The sequence below is a fragment of the Copadichromis virginalis genome, linkage group LG18, assembly GCF_057382275.1.
Source record: "Copadichromis virginalis isolate Kocher_CV1m ecotype Utaka linkage group LG18, C_Virginalis_male_GT1.1, whole genome shotgun sequence".
Lineage (NCBI taxonomy): Eukaryota > Metazoa > Chordata > Actinopteri > Cichliformes > Cichlidae > Copadichromis > Copadichromis virginalis.
The window spans coordinates 11,199,846-11,221,640 of NC_140635.1; the positions used below are offsets into that span (position 1 = coordinate 11,199,846).

The following is a 21,795-nucleotide window of genomic DNA, read 5'->3' on the forward strand; positions in this document are numbered from 1 at the left end:
TATGAAGATGATAAATAGTACAAATATTCTGGAAACACGGACGCTGGGATACAGCTTGTGTATGCTTTTTTTCCCTCTGAGCTTCTAAAGGAAAGTCCGGCTCTACAGCTGAGTGGCCAATTGTGTGTCACAAAACAGTCGATTGCTTTTAGTGGGACTAATGCTCTCAATCACTATTAAACTCACTTAAGATTTATCAGCTTTTTAATAAGCGCTGAGTGACTTTTAGAGCCGTTTAGGGCCTTTTGAGGTCAGTAGAAGATAATCCTGACCTTGTAATGTCAGCAATTTTAGCTGCATTACAGGGAACAAGACGGAAGGACAGCAGACTTTCAAGTCCTACTTGGAAAGGATTAACATTTCAAGAAGACATTTTACAAAAAAAGAATGATTAAAGTCTCACCTTGTCACCACCAAGTCAGTATATCACACAAGAATATGTTAATTTTGTTCATTTATTTTATTACTTTGTTGGGCCATAAAACATGAGAAAAACACCAAACACAAGATCCTGCAGCTTCATGTCACATTCTATTATTATTCTGTTTCAGATCGATGATGGTTCAGCTGGACTCTGAATGCAATACTTATTGTGAACTTTGGTTTATGTAGATTGATTCGGAACAGGCAAGACCAGATTTGCAATTCCTGCTCATTTATTTTACAGTATTATTACAAACAGATTGCATATAATTGCCAGCTTGACCCCATTCAGTAGGAAACTGACTAATGATAGACTGATTTCAACTTAATGCCGTTTTATTGCTGTGTTGATGCATGATGCAAGTTATGTGAGCAACAGATCAATAAGTTGACCTTGAAGTCCTTGGTGGATGTAAGGCAAATTTTAATGGATTGTTAGCATGACCCCGCTCTACTCATCTTCAAAGTTTTATCAGAATTACTTTAAAACTTTTCAAGCTATCGTGTCAACAGTTACACACACCCACACATGCAAACACTACCAAAAACATTACCTCCTTCTCAAAGGTTATGTTTTTATTGGATGTACCATGAAGATACTCAATGCACCTGAACACCACTTTTAATTAAAAAAAACTTTTTGGCCTTTCTATCAAACATTTTACCGCAAATTTAATACATAAGGCAACCTTTTTTTTTCTTGTTGGTGCTGGAAATATTTTTTGACAATTTATGGAAAAACTGTGAGGTCTGAACAATTCTCACAGTGTGATTTGTTATTTGTCCAGCAACAACTCTGCTGTACCTTTGGACATAAGATTGCACCAAAAGGTGTTTCACCAGGTTTGATGATCAGTGCAGCAGCAAGTGCCTCAATCAATGACAGTATGTGCTGTCGGTGTGTCACGTAAGGAAGCTGTGATGCAGCCTGTGAATATTCTGTAACTATCAAACAGCGTTGGTACTCTCTACAAAACTGCAGCTCCACTGTGGCACAGAATGGTTGATTAAATTTGTGTTTTTTGGGCTCCTGCAGGGAAAACCAGATGGGACTCTTTTGAAAGCGCCACTTACTGAAAGATAGTGTGGAGCTTTATCTCGTCATCTTTCCAGTCAACACATCCAAATGGCTTGTCATTGTAGACAGCCACAGCCAGTCATTTGGCTCTACAGAGGCTGTTCTCTTCAGTTAGGGTAACAAATGGTCCAAAAGACCATTTCTGTCTCTGGAACTATGTTTTCCTATTGCCTTTTTTTGTATGCAGACACGCAAGGAAACGTGCTTCATACACACTGAAATATGCAAAATTGTATTTACACGTACAGTGAAATAAACAGGCAAATGCATAAAATTGCAAAGAGGTCAAAGCATGAAAGTGCATGAACGCACATGGTTGTGACACACAACAAATGTGCATTAGCACATGAGTGCATGCAAAAAGATATAACCTATAAATACAGAAGAAAGAGATAACCATACTTAATATATGAAAACATGCTTACATGAAGTCGAGCACAAACCAAAACAGTTTTTATTTTGTCATCCCAGACGTCACCGTTTCTGTTTTCAGTTGCATGGCATTAGTCACAGTGTGCTACCAACTCAGTTAAAAACAAGTTTAACACGATCACTGTCACTCTGAGTGTCAAACCTACAGACAATTAGCAGTTCAAGCTGCCGCTCTCCTCGGCTTCAGAATGAGAATCGTCTTTGTTTAGCTGCCTCTGGTCCCACGCTTGGGCTGCACTGTATTATTTGTTGAGCTGACACAGACTTGTGAATCTTGTGAAACATCTAATAAAAAGCATTTAATTTAAAAGATAATACTGAACTTGTATTCACCAAACACACCCTGACATGACTCAAGCAAGTCTGATCATGTCTCTGGAAGTATAAATAAGCAGCTTTCTATTGTTAAATCAACTTACAGGTAAACGGATATGATATATCAATGCTGAGTTTACTACCCGAGCTTCACACTCAGTTATAAAACTACCTCATAGTCAGCAAATTTGAATAAAAACCATGATATAAAAGACTATGAAGTATATGAACAGACTAGTTAATTATACCACTGAGTACTCTAATTTTTCTGTACTGTCTTTGGTTTATTTGGGAAACTTACTGTAGTTTAGTTATACATGATGTTATGATACTTTAAAATAGCTCATTAGGAATTAGTTAGAAAATGCTCTGTATATATATCTATATACGAATCATCACTGCTTACATATATACTAATCTTCAACTGTGTATTTTTGCTACTCATCAGCGATAAATGATTAGGTCGGCCATGGCGCTCTTTAAATTCCTTAGTAACGACTGTAATATAAGAAGTGATCCACAGCTTTTTCTTTCTGCAGCCAGCTGTGCAGAAAGTATCGTAGAAGCATCTTAGATGCTTTAAATATGCACCAGTCAGCCACAACTTTGAAATTGTCCTGGGCGACGCATGGAGACAGGACCTGGGTAGCGGCTAAATCAGATTGGGATCTGGCAAGTTTCAAGGCTGTGTCAAAGCTTTGAGCTCTTTGTGGATTTCTGCACTGTCTCAAGATGTATTTCCCCACTGGGGGAGACTGTGGAGTGAGGAACTCGTCTGGGGTATACGGTATGTGAAAGTAAATTTCAAACAAATGCCAGAACCCAAGGTTTCTCAGCAGAGCGTTGTAATGAGATAGTGTTATTCATTGCACTATTTTATATTACTTTAATTTCGTTCAGGTCACAGATTAACATACAATTTAGTTTTGTTTTATATATTTAACTTTAACCTGAAAGTCCCTTAAGATCTTTTTCTTTTTTTTATCACAAGAGAACAACATTTCCACAGTTATAATAAGATGATTTTCCAAGTATGCCAGATTTATTGAACAACAAGCATTCAGGCATTGTGAGGGGTTTCTGTGGGCCCATCACAGTAACCACTGTGGATATGTAACCCACTCGAATGTCTTTGTTATATCCTCTTGCCACTCTGGTTTTTGTACCCTCTCTCCCTGTTGTTGTGAAGAGGCCAAGTTTGGGTGTAATAATAGCTCATAATGAAGTTGCTGTCGTCTCCCCGGTCCGCTGCGCCTGACAGCAGATTCCACTCAGTACCTGCTCCCTGTCTGAAAGCTGCCTGAGGAAACAAAACACATAAACAAGAGGATACATGTGGCTGGCTCGTGTAGAGAATCAGTGCTAACCAGGCAACACCCACCCAATCACATACTCCTCCCTTCTTTGATACACCTCAAAGCTGAGCTATAAGTGTGTTTCCAGCTGTTCCAAACATGGAGCAGATCACATCTGCTAATGTGTAAACAATTCAATAAACTCACAGTCACTGGCTAACTCATCTATGTTGCCACACATTTGTGTGTTAATAGGCATTTTCACATTCACGGCCCGGAAGTCGTATAAATCACCGCTTTTCATAAGCAGCAGTCTCTGAAATTCAGTTAAGCTGATTCAATTTTTTTTATTGTCAGAATGTTATTTAAGTGTCATTTAAAATAGCTTACAGCGGTTTGTAAAGGGGCACTGCTGTTAGATCAGGACTAGAGAAAGTCTACTGGATGTTACATAAGGTGGATATCCATGCAGCTTTGTTTATAAGTGTGTCTTAGCAACCGCTCAGAAACAGTTCATAAAGTCATTAATGATTGGATGTGAGCTGATGACCACCTAGATATTAATGCAAGCATGCGGCAGGCCTGGGGTATACAATAACCAGTATTTGTTTTAAGGCTTGAAGCTTTTATTGTTATGATCAGCGACCAGACTACAAGCCAATTCAATTAACTTCTCAACTGCATTTAAGGTGTTTCTATTTTTCTTAAAGATTTAAATATAGCTGATTGTACTACAAGGCTGCCCAAGAATTCTATAGTCCACTTTTCAAGAGTAAAATTTCTTAGTATTTCATTTGAATCCTATTTAACACTTATTAGCAGGTGTCTATTAGTGCAGTGGATCTGTATGGTCTATGGATGGACTCCACCCACTTGTCTAAATCTAGTCTCTTCTTGCCAGTAGGGATGTTTCACTAGCAAGAACCCCAACCCAAAATATGAATGATACTCATTTATTGATGAGCTACAGGAGAGGGTAAAGTATGGCAGAGGTCTAACTGAAAATCTGTAGTGGCTCCCAGCCTGGCAAATTTCCCGATATGTCTCAGAGAGGCTGACAAAAAGGGGGAAAGTGAAGGAAGGGTGAGGCATACAAATGAGAACAAATGGGTTTGTGGTGCAATGAGTTTACAGGAATTAATGTTTGAGGTTTGGTGCACTCTGGTTTGTTTCCCCTTGACTCTAAAGAGAATGATAGTCTATAAAATGAACCAATGTTATTTAGTTAGATCATAGATCAACAAGCTGACAGACTGAATAGACGCCTCTTTGCAACCAGAGGAGTCACCGCCTTCTGACTTAAAAAGAATGCAGGTTTACGGCACTTCTGACTTCACTTTTCAGACATGGAACCTTTTTATGTTAAACAATGAATCATATTTCCTCGAAGGTGTTCCTTTAGGTCTACCCTTCTGTGGACTGTTTATGGGATCAACTCGAGGATGTCATTTTTTATACATTACAACTTTTTACACTGAAAGAAAAAAATAATGGTGCCTTTCATCAGAATCAGAACACACTATTAATCCGGAAGGAAATTATGTGGTTACAGTTGCTCCAAGACAATGAGTACAGCAACAAACTGAATTAAATAAAAAAAATATATTTCAAAATTACAAAATATAAGAAATAGCTCTAATATATACAAACAGCTCACTTATAAATATCCAGAATATTACAAAGATTAAATATACATTATTGAAATTTTACTCTAAACTGTAAATCTATGCATTAGATGGAGGAGTTGTACAGGGAGAGGGCCACAGGCAAGAATGATTTCCTGTGTCGTTCAGTGGTGCATTTGACTTAAGGGAGTCCAGTTCCATCCCCACAACATCAGTGAAAACTTCTTAAGCCAGCAGGTCTCTGTCCAATGGCTGAAGTCTGTGGTGTAGAGGGTGAAGAGGAAAGGGGAGAGGACGGTCCCTTGTGGTGCCTCTATGTTGCTGATCACCTTATCAGACACACAATGTTGAAGACACACAAATTGTGGTCTTCCTGTCAGGTAATCAACAATCCAAGACACAAGAAAGGCATCCACCTGCATCGCTGTCAGCTTATCACCCAGGAGTGTTGGCCTGATGGTATGAATGCACTGGAAAAGTCAAAAAACGTGACCCTCACAGTGCTCGCCGGCTTCCCCAGATGGTCGTAGACACGATTGAGCAGGTAGATGATGGCGTCCTCAGCTCCGAGACGGGGCTGGTAAGTGAACTGAAGGGGATCCTGATGTGACCTGACAATAGGTCAGAGTTGGATAAGGATGAGTCTTTCCAGGGTCTTCATGAGATGGGAAGTCAGTGCCACAGGTCTGTAATCCTGGGAGACACTGGTGCAGGATACCGCATGGATTTTTTTCTTTTTTTCTAAATCAACAAATATATAGCTGAGTTTCCAGTTGCCTTTTCAGCATCTTTACATAACTTATTTGGCATCATTCAGTGGTCACATCAGAGCACAATGTAACTCACATGTCATGTGCAGCAGTTAACTATGACATCTGGGAGCAGCAGGCAGTTTGTAGCCAGTTTGTTGGAAGTGTTTAAGCTCTCTGTGAGTAGATGCACACACTCAAGTGTTTCAGTTAAACTTCAGTTTAGATTGCAATAACCTCATATTAATAAGAGTAATATTGGATGATGTTTAAGCATATTTGGATACTATTGCTATATTATTATTCTTGAGTTGATCCTACCTTGGGTTCCCAGCATTCTGCTTGGCTTAAAAGCAAGAATGTAAATATTATGTTTAATGCTCTAAATTAATAAATGGAAACATCCATGATAGTTTCTGTGTAATAAGCAGTAAACAGCTGGAAAATGCAAAACCGCCAGTTTCTATTTACCATGTAATAACCTATTAAAGCAAACTTTAATGTTTGACAATTACCTGGAAATACCTGTGGTATTTCTGTGTATTCTGGTTTGCTTTTAAGCAAAGCAGAATGCTGGGAACCTAATGTAGGAATTATTCAAACAATATAATATAGTACTACTATCCAAATATGCCAAACACAGAGAGAGAGGGAACCATTCACACTCACACTAATCACTTATTAACCTAACCCCACTAACGTCTTTGGACTCTGGTAGGAAGAAAGTGGAATTTAGTACCTTCTTACTATGAGGCAACAGTGTTAACCTGCTTCTTTTTTTTGTTGCATGGGGCAGCACGGTAGGGCATTGGTGCCCTACCGTGCTGCCCCATGCAACAAAAAAAAAGGACTTTGTCAGACACTTTCCAGATGGTGTTGTAAAGTACTAACAGTAGTTTTGAGGCGTCACGATGCGGCTCAACTTGTTTTACATTACAGTGCAGTACCACCTAATGTGGTAGTACTCCATGCGGCTGAACGTCCCATGATGTCCTTTGTATATGAACGTCCGAAGAAATATTTTGAAAGATGATCAGAAAACCTAGAGAACTCAAGACCACAAAGATGCTACCTAAGACTTCTACATATAGACATGGGCAAAACGTGGACAATATATGAAGGAGTATTTTGTATGGTAAAAGATGTACATAGGTATTATATTATTTAGTTAAACCATGACATCTAATTATTAACTGTTTATTTTATCTCAAAGATTACAAAATAGATATCCCCAAATAATTTTTTTTATCTCAAGAACAATTCAAAAACCGGATCTGTCAGCTGCGAACGTCTGCTGGATATCTTCACAATCGAGTGGCTAAAAATGTTTTTTATTTATTACATTCTTCCCTTAAAGAATATTTTCCCTCTGCCAGTACTATACAGCTACACCTAAAACTGCTGTAAAAGACTTATGCAAGCCGTTGTATCATGCTGCTGCTAAACGTCCCTGTGAGGCTGCTGAAGATTCGAAACTCTTTATAATCATTAGCAGCACAGCACTTCTAGACCAAGAGGGCTTAAAAAGAGAGAAGAGAGGAAAAAGGTTTACTTACTGAAAGAGACTGCTGTGATTAAAGATGAAGGAGGAGGACGTAGAGCAAGTTACGCACTCAGTTACAAAGCCACAGAGAGCCTGGAGACTCCAGCAGTTCGGATTGGTGAGGCAGGTAGTTTTAGCTCACAGACACAGATGTTGATAAAATGACTGCCTAACAAACAATTTAACCCAGTGAGAGTTGTCGACAGCAAGGATTTACATGAATGTTGTGTGAAAAATATGAACCAATAGTAGAGGTGAGTGTGTTTACATGGACATGGCTATTTCGGGAGTCAAATACAGGATATGGTCTAGGACTAAAAAACACACGTCTCTTACGATAAACAAAGAGCTGTTTAGTTATCGCTCTTTCTGTGCTTGATACTGTAATCGTACGCCTGAAACTGTGTACTTGATCGATGATTCGCCAATCTGATATCATCTTTTACCCTCTCTTAAAAAACTCAACTCGCAATAGTAGATTTTTTTGGACACTGAGGTTCACAAACTAAGCCTATTAAGGTTATACGAATTGTCTGAAGCAATCCATATAGCGCCCCTCCCTTCGAGACCGTCTTCCCCTTACGATCAATTTTAATTGGCTGCCACTCATAAATAGAAGGTTGGAACAGCAGGTGGGAGGGGCTTCTGCACTCACAGCAGTGGGGAAACGACTGTCTGAAACCTTATGTTTAAAGCAGCCTGAAGTCTGAGCTCTTGGTTTACAGGGATTATCTGCACAAATACTGATCTCGTTATTTGAGACATTGCACACATTTAATATGAGTATCTGTAAACTTTGATTACGTTTGATCTGGTTGTAAAGAGACCTTCAAAGAGATAAAATTGACTCTGATACTTTCAGACAGGCTCAGCGCTGCTTTGAGCTTCATATTCTGAAAGGTTCAGCACTTTATTTTCAGATCCCACATTGCCTGGGAGCCTGGGAGCTTGGGGACAACTGAGTGATCCTCTGAGGGCCTGCAGCATCCATTTTCATTACTCACCCCATGCTGCTACTTTGCCCTTTTCAGCATCACAGCAGCCATTTATGGGCAACTCCTCTGGGCCACCACAGCAACCCTGCTCTCTTTATAGCCGCCCAGAGAGACCATCTATCCCTTCATCAAGCCATTTAGCAAATACTCCTATTGAGTATGAAAGTGCCAGTCTCTTTATTTGCCACTGTCAGTTGGCTAGGAGAGGTCCCTAAATCCAAAACACACACATCTACCTATTTATCAGCTTTGGTTTGAAATAGTCATGGAACATCAATCACAATTTTGGGTGTCTACCGTAAGTCTCTGATTGTTTATCGATCAGTTTCCTGCATGAATCTTGTCTCGTAAATCCATACTCATGCATCATACCGGGTATTTAAAAAGTGCAAAAAGAGCAGCAGCTACACTGCAGTAAGTGCTCGTTCTTATAAAAACAACAGAGAGAAACTCAACTTTCTGCTCTGAGAATAATTAATTTCTGCGTATTACAAATGCGCATTTCTTTATCTTCCTCCTCCTGCAAGACAGAGACTTCCCTGGTCTAAGGGGAAGTAAAAGAAAAAAAACCTAACAGTAACGTTATGTAATTGTTCTTTTAGCAAGCTTACACCGCTCTCTTCATCCGCAGCAAGAAAAAAAAAATCTATTTGTTTTCTGTGAATTTCCATCTAGACACATAACCACTGTGAATATGCAAGATAAGTGGGTGGGTGACATTTACAGAATCTGCACAGGTTACAGTTAAAGACTGAAGTTTCTTCTTTGTTGGCATTATAGTTTTCTGTGTGACTCTGGGACAAAATCAAAGAATACGATTTTCAAAAGGAATCTCACTGCTGGTTATGAACCAGGTTAATGGTTGCAGAAATCATCTTTTAAATAAAAGCACAAGTACTTTTGACAGCTTTCTGTTCTATCCCAGTAACAGATTGATTAGTTGAACTCTTTGTTTATTGTCTATTAAAAAAATCTTAAGGAAAAGTGTCCAATGTTTGATATTTCATGGGTCTCAAGAATTAGATTTTGCTGCCATTATTGGTCTTGTATACACTCATCTGTGTACGATGACCTGCAAAAATTCAAATTAAGCATGAGAATGAGGAAGAAATGTAAATAAATGACTTTGAATGTGGTTGCTGGTGCTGGACAGGCTGGTCTGAGCATTTCAAAAAATGCTGATACACCGGACACAACCATGTCTGGGGTTTAAAGAGGATGGTCTGATAAAGAGCAGCAGTTCTCTGTGTAGAATATCATCTCTGAACTTGTAGTTAGTCAAACTTTTAAGCAGATGGACTGCAGCAGAAGAAGACCACACCTTGTTCTACTCTTATCAGCTAACAGGAAACTCACACAGCTTCAGCAAAACTAGACAACAAAAACCTAAAAACAAGGCCTGGTCTGTTAAGTCTTGATTTTACAAAGCTCAGTTCATCTCAAGATAGTTTCTTAAATATGACAATGAGTTCACTGTACTCAAATGGACTCCATAGTCACCAGTATCAGTATTATTTTTACAGCACCAAATCATAATAACAGTTGCCTCAAGGTGCTTTAAATTATACTCAGTCCAGTACATTCTAATAAGGTGTACTAAAGTGCCCAATTTGTAAATATAATGGAGGGTGTTTCAAACACACATGCAGTAATTAGAATTTTGTAACTCTTGATTGGACATGAGACGTTTAAAGACAACCACAATGTTCTTAGTTGGCATAATTTATTGTGCTTTATAGACCAATTATCCAATGAATCAAGGAAATAACTGCAAGACTCAGTATAACAATAAAAATTAATGTTAACTGAGGTTCAGCAGAATACACTCAATGAAAAATTAAAGGATTAGCCCATTATGCAATTAGTTAAATAAAAGGAAATGAAACTGCAACTATCTTCAATTCATCATTTTTAAAGAAAATAAAATGCCAGCTTTAGTGTTCCTGGAAAATCTTTTGGGTTTTTACTTGAGATTCTGTTGGACAGCTTACTCGTTTTGGTGACTTTTATAGACCGAGTGATTCAGCTGCCATCCTCCAGTTTCTACAGTATATATGGTGACATTTATTTAAACTATGCAGTCTTGTTCTATTCATTTAGACAGGTTAGAAAGCTCCTGGAGACGTCAAAGATTTAAAATTTGTTCCTCTCCATGAGAGATGCAGGGCGGATGGAGAGGAAACCACCCGAGAACAATTGGGTCTATACAGACAGATGGAGACGCCTGATAGTCTACAGCTACATATGTTTAGAAAGGAAGAGGAGAATGAAATTAACTCAAGGCAGCCAAGTTCACTCTGGACTGGAGCCCATATTCAACTGTTTCTTTGTGTAAGGCAGTATTATGTGAAAAAGTATGAAACAAGATTTTTCATTTAAATGAATCAGTTTCTTATCTCAATAAACCAGAAACAAAACCTAATAAAATGGCACACAAATCCAATCACAACAAACAAACAAAAATCCTTAAATGCTAAAACCATTTGTTAGCATACAGCAACCGTCTTATGTACCTTCTGTGATAGATATTAACTTTCCATTGCAGCACAACAGGAAGCTGCGTCAATTGCGGCCATTGTTTTTTTCAAAACCTTTTTTTTTTTTTTGGATTTTGTTGTTGTTTTCCCTTCAATCGAGTGCATTTAGCAGAACATCCCTAAAAGGTTATTAGCAGTGATGTTTGGCACAGCCATCAGGTCAGCATCAGCCTGCTTATGCACCTTATTTAGGACTCTGTATGAGTGTGTGTTTGAAAGAAAGCCTCCACATGCTTCCTGGCCTTGAAGCAAAACAGATAGATTCACTTACTGAACTGCCGGCATTAAAACAGCCTGACATGATGTCTTTTTGCTCCAGTCTGACGTGAGGACAACCATTTTAATAAAGATCTATCTAAAACCGTTCTCGTAGAAAACAGCGGCTATAAGACTCAAGCCTGAGTCGCACTGCCGGAGTGGCATGTGCCTCGATAAGCATCGTCGTTCAGACTATTTTTAGTTCTCTGGCATTGTGCCAGATAAAATGCAGACTCTGGAGTGTTCATCAAGTCCATTTCATCAAAGTGAAACACAAGCTGGAGGAAACTAACTTATAAACTGCTGTGCAGGCTTTATATAGTGCAAGGTTCCCACTGGTGGTGGGTTGTCAGGTACAAGACGAGGAGGATATTTAGCGCTTCTGTGAGTCACACCTGAGGAGGTCAGAACTACCATAGAAACTAAATTGCCTGACTTTGATGATGCTTTACGTTATGCAGATAAAAGTATCCTTCAGTGATCTGCACTTGTTAGTTACACACTTTACAGGGTAGAGTAGCTGTTAAATGTGTTTTAGTCAGTACCTAACATTTTAGGCACTTAACTATAGAACTTTAACCTAATGAAGACTTAGTCTTCTTTTAAATAAGAAGACACTCTGATGATTTCTTGTCAATGACAGCCACATTTTGTTATACTGTATGTTTAAACACTGCTCAAAAACACTTCACAGTATAACACAAAGTCAGTTAAATTTTAGGGATAGTCCTGTCCTGCTAGGAAGCAGAAAATATTGTGAATCCATTTTACCTGCTTTGCAAATGAAAGTGACAACAGGTACAAAAACAAGGACATCCCCAAAAAGAGAATGGCTTTGGAGGGAGTGAAAAAGACCATTGCTTTCTCCTGACTGATATTTTTTCTAGTTTTTCTTGGTGCTACTGTCCTTGTCACTACTGATGGCATGAAAATGAAACAGTATCTGAAGCCCACAAGACAGTTTGGCTAGAAAAAAGTACACAAGTTGCCTGCTGGATTTTATTTTGTAGGGCTTGAGTAGTGCTCCAAACCTTCGTGTGACAGTACATACTGTAGCTGCTCTGCCTGTGCAGCTTGAATGAGCGTTACTTTGCTGCTGTGTCTTCAGTGTACTTTCAATTGCACCAAAGCACATGAAATTGATCCAATATGGTTTATAACTGTGTTATCCCTGAATTTTAACTGCTTAGTGTATTTAGGCCTTATGTACTCACATGACAGTACTTCATTGTTCTGGGCACATTACAAATAAATTCAAATTCAAATTCAAATTCAAATTTTATTTGTCACACACACACAACCATACACAGTATGACATGGGGGTGAAATGCTTGTAGCTGTACAATGCCCGACCATTAAATGACAGAAGAAAAGTTTTACAATATTTACAATTTACTACAAAAATTTACAAATTAACTTAGGAATTTACAGTAAAGAATGTGCAAATAGCAGAAGAGATTATAAAGATAAGGATTATAAATTATAGGAATTATAGGATTATAGGAAATGTGTGGTGGTGCGTGTGGTGACGTGTGTGAGAGTCCAGTCTTATAGTGACGTGTTTGGGAGAGTCCAGTCCTACACCTGGTTCAGGGCCCGAATAGCCTGGGGGAAGAAGCTCCTCCTCATTCTCTCTGTTTTGGCCTTAAGGGAGCGGAAGCGCTTCCCAGACCTCAACAGTGAGAAGAGTCCATTGTTGGGATGGGAGAGGTCCATCATAATCTTCCTAGCTTTGGTCTTGCACCGCTTGGTGTAGATGGACAGCAGGTCAGGGAGCTCTGATTGAATGATGCGTTCTGCCGAGCGCACCACCCTTTGCAGATCTCGTCTGTCCTGCTTGGTGCTGTTCCCAAACCAGGTGCAGATGTTTGACGTCAGGACGCTCTCGATGGTGCAGGAGTAGAAGTTCTTGAGCACCTTCAGTGGCAGATGGAAGTCTCTAAGTCTTCTGAGGAAGAAGAGACGCTGACGGGCTTTCTTAACCAGGGTGTTGATGTGACAGGACCATGACAGGTCCTGAGTGATGTGGACACCCAGGTATCGGAAACTGTCCACTCTCTCCACTGGCGTGCCACTGATGATGAGGGGTTTGTAATTCCTCGCCTGCTTTGTAGTGAAGTCCACGATCAGCTCCTTAGTCTTGCTGACGTTTAGGAGGAGGTTATTCTCCTGGCACCAGGTCTCCAGGTTCCTAATCTCCTCCAGGTAGGCCGTCTCGATGTTGTCGGAGATCAGGCCCACAACAGCAGTCACAAATAGTCACCTGCAAGGACTATGAGGCAGGCATACTCATTACAATGAGCTGACCGACTGTACATAGTGACAACTGCAGCATTTTGAGCTAAAAAGAATAGCTCTGCTTACACTCTCCTTTTTTGGTTGCAAGGTTTAAATGACACAAATTCAGTTGGCACACTAACCTTTCTTTTTCTATTACAAAACAGGTCATGCGCACCACAGACCACATCCTCTAAACTGAACGTTGAACTTTGCAATAATGATTTTTCTGATGACTTTTCTGTTTATGCACTGGCTGCTTGGATGTTCTGTAGCTGGGCTGTTGAGGCAGACAAATTAAAAGCCTGATAACCACAAAGAGAAGTTGAATGTGATCGTATTACTCCTTATTTGCAGTCTTATTTGTTGTCAATCATTAGAAACAGCATAAAAAAAATCTAAATCAAAGATGATTTTGTCAAAAGACCACCTGCTGCCACCTACTTTTTTTTAAATAAATCGAAAAATTCATGGATAACAACAATCATTATATTTAACCATTAACAAATATCGCTTCAATAAAAGAGCTTGTCCATACTGGCAGAATAACCATTAGAGAAACATAAAAAAATATTTTGGTAATTACTAATGGCATTAAAACACTCAATGGTGATCTATATAGGCAAATGTATGTAAGAGCAATCATAGTGTTGTTTACATATGGCTGATATGGGGTTATTTATCTTGAACTGTTAAATCCAAACGGGCTCCTGTCTACACACAGAACCACTGACATGATTATGAAAACTGCTGCTTGTTGGATTATATCTAAGTCCCGCAAAAAAGATGCTAATTTTTAGCTGAGTTTATCTATCATCCTCCTCTGTTTATTACACAAAAGCAATAATGCAAAGAAAAGCTTTCTGAGTGGCAGCTTATGTACTCATCTTCTTTTGAGGGGGGACAGTATTAACCTGTTTGAGTCATAATCCCACCTGTATTAAAACTGTGGCGTCGCTGGTGCAGCCGCAGGCTATTTTCTACGTGATAAGCTGAAATCCTCAAGGCAATGAATTCCAGTGGAATTCAAGTAGATTTAATTCAAAAGCAGGAAATATTTCTGTGTACACACACTATATATACCCACTGTATATATACTGTCTCTTCAGACCTTAGAAAGATCAGGTCTTTTGTTTTTGAATGAGTTGCATTTTTATCATTTTGACCTGAGTGAACTGAATTTAAAAATGAGACTGACCTGAGTGGACCGCAGAGATTTGAAAGAGTCAGCACCTCTGAGGTTCCACAGGGTCAAATTATGGCCATCACATATAAATGAAGACTTTTATGAGAGGTAAAGTATTTATAGTATTGGTTAATATATTCTCTTCTCTCCCGCTAGATCTGTACTCCTGACCTTGTGGTGTTCCTGGCCTGCACTAACCACCGTTTGAAGGAGAGGCTGCAGAAACGAGCCGAGCAGCAGGGACGGCCTGACGACAACCCTAAGGCCATTGAGCGCCGTCTGACCAACTTCAAACAAAACACCATTCCTCTGGTCAAATACTTCCAGGAAAGGGGACTTATTGTTACGGTAAGGCTGCTGAAAAACCCATTTTTAGAGAAATTACACTCATACAGCACTTCAAACCAAAGGATGTGGAGATCAGGGTGGTGGGTGGGTGAGCACGGCTTCCAGCTGGCACAGAATTGACATTCACATAATCATCCATCCATTCATTATTTTTCTTAACTCCTTACCCAGCCCCAGTTTCCACGAGAGTTGGAGCCTATCCCAGACACCGCACAGTGCTCTCACAGAGAGACGCAACCCTGTATGGTGACATCCACAACTACGGCCAATTTAGAATCACCAATGAACCTAAAATTGTTCGTTTTTTGTGGCAGTAAGTCACAGCTATGCCAAACCCACATAGAAGTGCAGATGGAGCCAGAACCAACCTCAAAAGTTAACCATTACATCACCTTGAATCACCTTGAAACCCTCTTGCTCAAGTGTCAAAAATAGATTATTATTATCATTATTATTATTTTACTCCCATCATACATTTTGGGGCGCTTTTTTTTTTTACAGATTTTTGAAGAATGTTGAGCATGAGCTAGTAATTTCATTTATTTGTAATTTCAAAAGCACTCTAGCTATAAGGTGAAGGGGTTTTTATAACTGCAGTTTAATTGGTAGCCATTGGGTGATTGGTGACTAGCAGGTACACGTGCCTCTCCAGCCACTTCTTTATTATTTAACCCTAATGGCTTAATCCCAATACACATCATTCATCATGTATGACTGCAGGCAATTTAAAAAGCACAGCATCTGATGAGACTGTTCCCACTGGGCAAATCTTAATGCCAGGTCAATAAAATGAAGAAAAAGTTCTCTTTGGATGCAACTGGGGGGAAAAAGCTATAGTTTCCGTGATCATAAACAACAGGGCTGAGCAAATGCCATTTTTGTTCTAATGAGGTTGCTTGGTAAAAACTCTTTATAAGAGGACTTTATTAGTCCTCTTAAAAGAAATCCACCTGATATTTGTTAAAACAAAGTCTGTTAAGACAAAGTTGTTGAGACAGTGTGCACAAAATTAGAAATCTATTTAATAGCTGCAGAGATACAGTCTGAATGAAAGGCCTGACCATGCTTGGTAGGTCAGTGTTATCCTTCTGTCTGACGGGGCTTGCCTGGATGCATAGATGTAGGCCTGTGCATAGCAATTTTGTTAAAATGACCCAAGATCTTCATTGTCATGCTTACCACACTCACCACAGCAGGAGCATGCATTCAAAGTCAAGTACGTTTCCAACCTGCGTCAGTTAGTTTCTGATTGTTTGGAGCTGAAATCCAGACTGCTGCTGTTGAAACAGAGATTTCAGTGTTAACTGGAGACCTCTGGGATAGTCATCTGATTGTGTGGCTTGGTGCAAAGTGGCATTGAGTTACCCTTGGCATGTGTGAGTTGAGTGCAAATAGAGATATTGGCTCCTGCAGTCAGCAGCCCACTCTTCTGGTGGGAGTCTTATTGATCTGTCTGAGTGTCAGCTCAGTGTCGTCTTCTTTGTAGCAGAGGGAATACTGAATAACTTCTCTACTGTATTATTGCAAGAAAGAGACTTTATTTGCATTCGTATGGATTTGGATCTTTGTCTTGGGATGTCTTCAAATCAAATGCATACAATAACCTTCACTGGATTTTCATATCAACACTAAAAAGAAGGCTTATGTAACTTTTGCTTCCTGTCACCTCAGGTAACGGTGAAAACATCAGTGTCATTAAGGGGTTGGCTCCACACATATTCCCATTTAATTTGCTTGCTTTGTTCATTCATGTTTTATGTTTTTCCAGTTTCTTAGCATGCTATTTTTATGCTCTGCTTATTTTCTTTTTGTCTGGCCAGCTGTTCTGTCTCATCACACTTCTTGAATCTCATTTCTGATTCGGTGTTGCTTGTTCTCTCTTTTTCAATCGCCTCTACCTGCACTCAGCGAGCCTGTTTGTCAGAGAGATAACAGGCTTTTTGTTTGTTTGTTTCAAATCCAATAACCTGCATTTCTTTGGACTGTGTGGAGAGGGAAAGAAGAGCAGGTCTTAAAGTATTCATGACTTCTCAATTTTGCATCTTGTCGACCCCCTGTGTGCAGTGCGTTGTTGTGCTGCAGTCTTTTTGAAAAATGGTGGAAGACACATCACGTATAAGGTGTCATTAATACATCTGCAACGTGGATGAAATGGTATGGTTGCAAATCTGGCAAGTTTTTAATGCACTGTGCGCTGGCACCCATTCCAGTTCGCATCATTTTCACTACTGAACATTCCCCATCAGAGGCCTAAGGACAGTACAGTGGGACTCCACATTTATAGTTTCATCAGGGGAGACAATTTCATGGTGCTCAGCCTTGTGACAGTAAAAAAAAAAAAGATTGGCATGGTCCTGCTCCTGGTCAGCACCATGCATGTCACTGGGATTGAAAACTGTGGACTCATTTTGCTAAAAGATGCTGACAACTGCTTTTACTCTCTAGTGATGCTCTTGCTTCCAAGCAATAACTTGAAAAACTTTCCAGATGCTACTTAAGAAAAATAAATGTCAACCAGAAATATGCAAAAACATAACCTATCTCACTTACCTGTAATAAAAGCAAAATGGACAATTCCCCTGGCTTTGACAAGGGGAAACCAGAGCATAATGTAAAAGTGACTCCCCTCTTCCCCACTTCCTGTGAAAGACCAAAATAGTAAACACAACATTTTCAAAACCCTTAGTTTACCTGGATGCAAGCCCAGTAATCCAGGTAACGAAATCAAAGAAAATTAGAAGTTACCTCGTCACCTGGATGCAGCATTTTCAGTGAAACGAATGTTTCATCACTCATCCAACTGACGTCTTTGGTCTCTCATTATTGAGCATGCATCAAGACACCTAGTTTACCCACCACCAAAAGAAAACACAAGACCTTTTACACTTCTCCTTGACATAAACAGGAAGAAAATGTGTTAATAAGAAAGTTTTCCCAGACCAGAATAATAGGGTCTCAATTCAAAGTAGGTACCTAAGTTTTCAGCCAGACACAGAAGAGGGAGGAAAAGACACTATTCACACACCATCAGTTTAAAAAAAAGGTCATAACAGCTGCAGAAGATATCAATACACTTCATAATATTTTCCACTTAAATAACAAAACACCTCCCCCCCAAAAAACCCCAAAGATGAGAAAAAGGAGAGAAAGGTGTTAGAAAAAATAGCAACATGCAAAATAGTTATAAGGTGTTTTGTTTTCACTGCTACCAGCATTCATGTGTCACAGCTGCAGTTTTAATTTAAATGATTTATTCCTCTAGAATTAAAAAATAATAATGCAATGTGTTGATTTATTCTCAGTGGTGGCTCTGCTCCCTCAGCTTCATAGCTGCCTGCCTGTGTGGTCAAAAGACCATCAATACCTAATATAGATTTATGCCCCAACTACTTTAATCATCATCAAAGGCTGATATTGCCCAACTGCATTCTGTGGCCTACTTTTGTCCTAAAACACATTAAAAAAAAACTTTTCATTTTGAAGTTAAATCCTGAATCTGTTGAGTCACAATACACAAACAATCCTTGTGTCCTCATTTTTCATCAAAGTGCTGCAGACTGAGTACCTAAGAAAAGCTCTAGATAAAAAAAAGAATCTTTTTATATCAATGCAATGCTTTACAGAAAAAAAATGGTACATACAGTGGGGCAAAAAAGTATTTAGTCAGCCACCGATTGTGCAAGTTCCCCCACTTAAAATGATGACAGAGGTCAGTAATTTGCACCAGAGGTACACTTCAACTGTGAGAGACAGAATGTGAAAAAAAAATCCATGAATTCACATGGTAGGATTTGTAAAGAATTTATTCGTAAATTAGGGTGGAAAATAAGTATTTGGTCACCTCAAACAAGGAAAATCTCTGGCTCTCACAGACCTGTAACGTCTTCTGTAAGAAGCTTTTCTGTCCCCCACTCGTTACCTGTATGAATGGCACCAGTTTGAACTCATCATCTGTATAAAAGACACCTGTCCACAGCCTCAAACAGTCAGACTCCAAACTCCGCCATGGCCAAGACCAAAGAGCTTTCGAAGGACACCAGGAAAAGTATTGTAGACCTGCACCAGACTGGGAAGAGTGAATCTACAATAGGCAAGCAGCTTGGTGTGAAAAAATCAACTGTGGGAGCAATCATCAGAAAATGGAAGACATACAAGACCACTGATAATCTCCCTCGATCTGGGGCTCCACGCAAGATCTCATCCCGTGGGGTCAAAATGATCATGAGAACGGTGAGCAAAGATCCCAGAACCACACGGGGGGACCTGGTGAATGACCTGCAGAGAGCTGGGACCAAAGTAACAAAGGTCACCATCAGTAACACACTACAACGGCAGGGAATCAAATCCCGCAGTGCCAGACGTGTTCCGCTGCTGAAGCCAGTGCATGTCCAGGCCCGTCTGAAGTTTGCCAGAGAGCACATGGATGATACAGCAGAGGATTGGGAGAATGTCATGTGGTCAGATGAAACCAAAGTAGAACTTTTTGGTATAAACTCAACTCGTCGTGTTTGGAGGACGAAGAATACTGAGTTGCATCCCAAGAACACCATACCTACTGTGAAGCATGGGGGTGGAAACATCATGCTATGGGGCTGTTTTTCTGCCAAGGAGACAGGACGACTGATCCGTGTTAAGGACAGAATGAATGGGGCCATGTATCGTGAGATTTTGAGCCAAAACCTCCTTCCATCAGTGAGAACTTTGAAGATGAAACGAGGCTGGGTCTTCCAACATGACAATGATCCAAAACACACCGCCCGGGCAACAACGGAGTGGCTCCGTAAGAAGCATTTGAAAGTCCTGGAGTGGCCTAGCCAGTCTCCAGACCTCAACCCCATAGAAAATCTGTGGCGGGAGTTGAAAGTCCGTGTTGCTCGGCGACAGCCCCAAAACATCACTGCTCTCGAGAAGATCTGCATGGAGGAATGGGCCAAAATACCAGCTACTGTGTGTGCAAACCTGGTAAAGACCTATAGTAAACGTTTGACCTCTGTTATTGCCAACAAAGGTTATGTTACAAAGTATTGAGTTGTATTTTTGTTATTGACCAAATACTTATTTTCCACCCTGATTTACGAATAAATTCTTTACAAATCCTACCATGTGGATTCATGGATTTTTTTTTCACATTCTGTCTCTCACAGTTGAAGTGTACCTCTGGTGCAAATTACTGACCTCTGTCATCATTTTAGGTGGGGGAACTTGCACAATCGGTGGCTGACTAAATACTTTTTTGCCCCCACTGTACTCTAAGAATGGGAAATAGCAAAGGAAAACTACAAAAAAAGGACAATAATAAATTGTCTTGGATAGAGTGCATTAAAAACTTGAACCCATAGTGTGGAAATGTAAGTATGTCTTAAATAGCAGTTGGCATTGAGACCGTTTGATGTCTCCAGTCATCTAGATATAACTAAATAACACCAGAAATAAAATGTTAAGAAAAATAATAAAGGTTTGTTTAATCTTGCCAAGTTTTTTTCTGGTTTGATCACAGAATAAAGCATTCAGACTTCACAATTCTGTGTAAGCACCATGAGTCCAGCAGGAAAAAAGAAAACGTGTAAACAATTAAGAAAGTTAAGCCCGAGCACGGCTCAAGACTTAGCATGCACATCCACATCTCATGTTATACTTTTCCCAAGTTTTAGATCTTGCAAAGAAATTCTTCTATTTTCTGCTATAGTTCCAAAGTGTGGTTATATTATACACTATATTTTACTAGGAACTGACCTCCCAGCCCATTGTTCCTTCAGTGGTCATTCTCAGGAGCTCAGTCATTTCCAGCGTGGTACCGTAATAGGATGCCACCTGTGCAACAAGGCCAGTTGTGAAATTTCCCCACTACTAAATATTCCACAGTGCACCGTTATGCCGGGCCAAGGCACATAGTACGCACTCCTAAATCTTGTGGAAAGCCTTCACTGAAGAGTTGAAGCTATGATAGCTAAAAAAGAGTGGGCCGGCATCATACTAAACCCTATGGACTAAGAATGGGATGGCGACGAGTGAATATTTTGAACAATATAGTCACTGAAACGAGTCAGCTCAGTTCTGGTAACTAAACAGGACGCTTCCTTTGGGAGGTTTTTGGGGCACACCCATTTTCTTGAGCGATCATATACGTAAGTGTGGCCGCAAAGCATATCAGTATGCTCTAGGACAACCTTGGAAATGTGACTGGGGAAAAGGACATCTGAAATACCATGCTTAACCTGCTGCCCCCGTTATCGGACTTCAGATAAGTGGCAGGAAATGGATGGAATTGTAACTCAGACTTTAGAAAAATGTTTAAGAAATGACCTCCAAATCATTTAGACTTGAATGAAATCCATAATTTCAGATATTAGGTTAAAAATATGCTTTGGATTGTTTTTCTATAAGTACATTTAGTTTAAACATCAGCATCTGTTCTTACGTTAAACTGGATGAATTTTCTGCTGCCTGCCACCTCTCAGTAAATCCTCTACATCTTCCCTGCATTCCCAGTGGAGTCGCTTTAATTAAGACACACTGAGCTCTGTGTCTTTTGAAGCAGCAATGTGATGTTTTCTCTCAAACTCGAGAGATGTTTTTTGAAGACAGTCTGAGCAGTAAGCTCTTTAGTTTCTCAAGAAAGTAGATTTTGTTTTAAGCTTCCTTTTTTTTTGCTAGCCAAAATAATATCCCATATAATACTATGAATTACAAGCTGGGGAACCACAATGAACCTCAGTGCAACTTAATGCTACTGT

At 39.7% G+C, this 21,795-nt stretch overlaps 1 protein-coding gene across 1 annotated transcript in view; it reads left to right on the forward strand.

Moving 5' to 3' along the window:
- ak5 (adenylate kinase 5) overlaps positions 1 to 21,795 on the forward strand; it is a 108,416-nt gene that overhangs the window by 19,371 nt on the left and 67,250 nt on the right. The window contains exon 6 of the mRNA XM_085438601.1: positions 14,870 to 15,061. Coding sequence (XP_085294727.1) covers positions 14,870 to 15,061 — 192 coding nt within the window. The remainder of the gene's footprint in view (positions 1 to 14,869; positions 15,062 to 21,795) is intronic.